The sequence below is a fragment of the Amphimedon queenslandica genome, unplaced genomic scaffold, assembly GCF_000090795.2.
Source record: "Amphimedon queenslandica unplaced genomic scaffold, v1.1 AMPQUscaffold_13439, whole genome shotgun sequence".
NCBI classification, from domain to species: Eukaryota; Metazoa; Porifera; class Demospongiae; order Haplosclerida; family Niphatidae; genus Amphimedon; species Amphimedon queenslandica.
The window spans coordinates 246,895-249,051 of NW_003546325.1; the positions used below are offsets into that span (position 1 = coordinate 246,895).

Below are 2,157 nucleotides of genomic sequence, written 5' to 3' on the forward strand. Positions count from 1 at the left end.
ATCAGTTTTTAGGCTTGCTTTCACTTTAATTTGCATATCTTTATAGCTGGTGTAATAACCAAAGTAATAATAATAGCTAATAAAAATGACAATGACACACAGACAAAACAAAAGCATTTATAAAAAGTAGCAAAATAAATTAAACTCCTGGTAATAAAATAATAATAATAACAATTTTACGTGATGTCTTTGTTCTCTATTATAAAAAGTTTCCCTTTTAGTGTCTGCTGCCAGCTCCTCCCACAGTTTCTGGATTCTTCTCTTTAATGTCACCAGGTATAAGAGATATGTATGAGGTCAACAGATCATCCATTTTGTGACCCTGAAAATCATATAAAATAATAATTATAAAGCACAGAGTACTGCATCTACAGAATCAACACAGGCAGGCTTGATCACATGCATTGCATGCATTGATCACATTTAATGCATCCATTGATCACATGTATTGCACTACATTTGCTGATTCTTACCAGAGGTGTTTCACAGAGCAGTCTAGTGCCTTTGATTTGGTTTCCTATAGTCATGTGAAAATAGTTAGACCCACAGCTCCAATTAGTGATCATAGTGAACGGATGAGTGGCCAGTATATCCTTTGATAATAAAACATATAATATTTATATCAATTATGTAATTTCAATTATTGTTATTACTTTATTTGCTGGGTCTATCAACATGACACCATTTTTATTAAGACCAATGAGTAAGATATCAGGTAGATGAGGCTCTGTTGTTTGCTATGATGTAATACAAAAAATATTTTGGGGAGTTTTTCTCTAGCATTGCTTACCCTGACTTCAAAGAATGCTGATCCAAAAGTTTCGCACCTGCTCACGTACTTGAGGAACTTATCTTTGCCTCTTCTGAAGATTTGGCATGATGACGACTGAAATTAGCAACAATGGCCTAAGTGAAAGAGAGGAAAAGGAGGAGAATAAAGTGGCAGTGTTGTGCTATTATTTTAATCACTCTTTTCCAGTCCTCTGGATGGAATTCCCTTAGCATGTCATGGGGTATCAGCTCATGCAACATTTGACTATAAAATAAGATGATTAAACTCAAAACGTGACGTACATATATCTTACGGTATTTCTCCAAAGTGGGATCTAGTGTCCCCAAACTTAACGCGATAAATATAAGAGCCAAGAAGAGCTGCATCATCTCGAGTACACTTGTGATAACCTCTCAGATACTTAGGGAGCTCCTAAAGCAATGAAATGAACATAATCAAGTACACGTATCTTGGCACTGTAACTTTATAGACACTCTAGTCTATCTCTCTGCTTTCTCATGTAATACCTGGTGATAGTGAAATATCACATCTGACTTTCTGTCTTTGCCTATGGTTATGTTTACAAACAGTTTCTTCATAAAGAAAATTTTGTAACTGAGATTAGAATTAGCTGAGGGAAAAAATTAACAAAAAACAATCAAAATGTTCTGTATGCTAACCATAAATACTTACCATCTTTGCTTTTAGCTCTCTTCAACCATTCGGTCAAATGACGCACGAAATCAAAAAAGAAGTCAGCCCCAGGTACACTGATAACCTTGTCTCCAATCTGTACGAATAAACTGAAACCTTCTTTGAACTTTAGACCAAGTCTCTCTACTATTGTTGCACATAAATCCCATGACCTTGTGCTTGAATCAATTTCAAAAACCTAAGGAATGTGCATAATGTCAGACCATGTACTGTATATCATCAAAAATGGCTAGGAGGAAATTCTCCATTTTATTGTTTTTTCTGATACATATACACGTTCTTATGTTGTGTATCAAGTTTGCTGATTCTGATCAAAATTGGATTTCTTATGAATTTTTAAAGTGAATCAAAAATTTGGCAGTAAGCCACAGTATTTCAAAGGTCAGTCTTCAAAAAAGTATTACTGTATTAAAGTTGCCGTGTGCATGTATGATTTATGGGCTATACCTCTCTAATGTATTTAGCACATGTAACTCTGGTGTGTGTGTGTGTGTGTGTCTGCCTGTGCATTTACCTGGCTTGAGTCATCAGGGAAGAACACTTTATAGAATATTTGCGTTGTCTTGTTTTGAATTACATCAACTTCAACCAAATGGGGTGGATATCGTCTAGCACCAGATCTATAAAAATAATAATAAGAATAATATCATTCCAATAAAAAAGGATGCTTT

The 2,157-nt window shown here is 34.7% G+C and overlaps 1 protein-coding gene across 1 annotated transcript in view; it reads right to left on the bottom strand.

Moving 5' to 3' along the window:
• Positions 1 to 148: 148 nt before the first annotated feature.
• Positions 149 to 2,157, bottom strand: part of LOC109581430 (unconventional myosin-VIIa-like) — a 4,049-nt gene continuing 2,040 nt past the window's right edge. The window contains exons 2-10 of the mRNA XM_019995532.1: positions 2,001 to 2,106; positions 1,466 to 1,664; positions 1,300 to 1,403; positions 1,086 to 1,204; positions 970 to 1,036; positions 791 to 906; positions 654 to 737; positions 474 to 593; positions 149 to 322 (exon numbers count right to left, since the gene is read on the bottom strand). Coding sequence (XP_019851091.1) covers positions 832 to 906; positions 970 to 1,036; positions 1,086 to 1,204; positions 1,300 to 1,403; positions 1,466 to 1,664; positions 2,001 to 2,106 — 670 coding nt within the window. The 3' untranslated portion in view covers positions 149 to 322; positions 474 to 593; positions 654 to 737; positions 791 to 831. The remainder of the gene's footprint in view (positions 323 to 473; positions 594 to 653; positions 738 to 790; positions 907 to 969; positions 1,037 to 1,085; positions 1,205 to 1,299; positions 1,404 to 1,465; positions 1,665 to 2,000; positions 2,107 to 2,157) is intronic.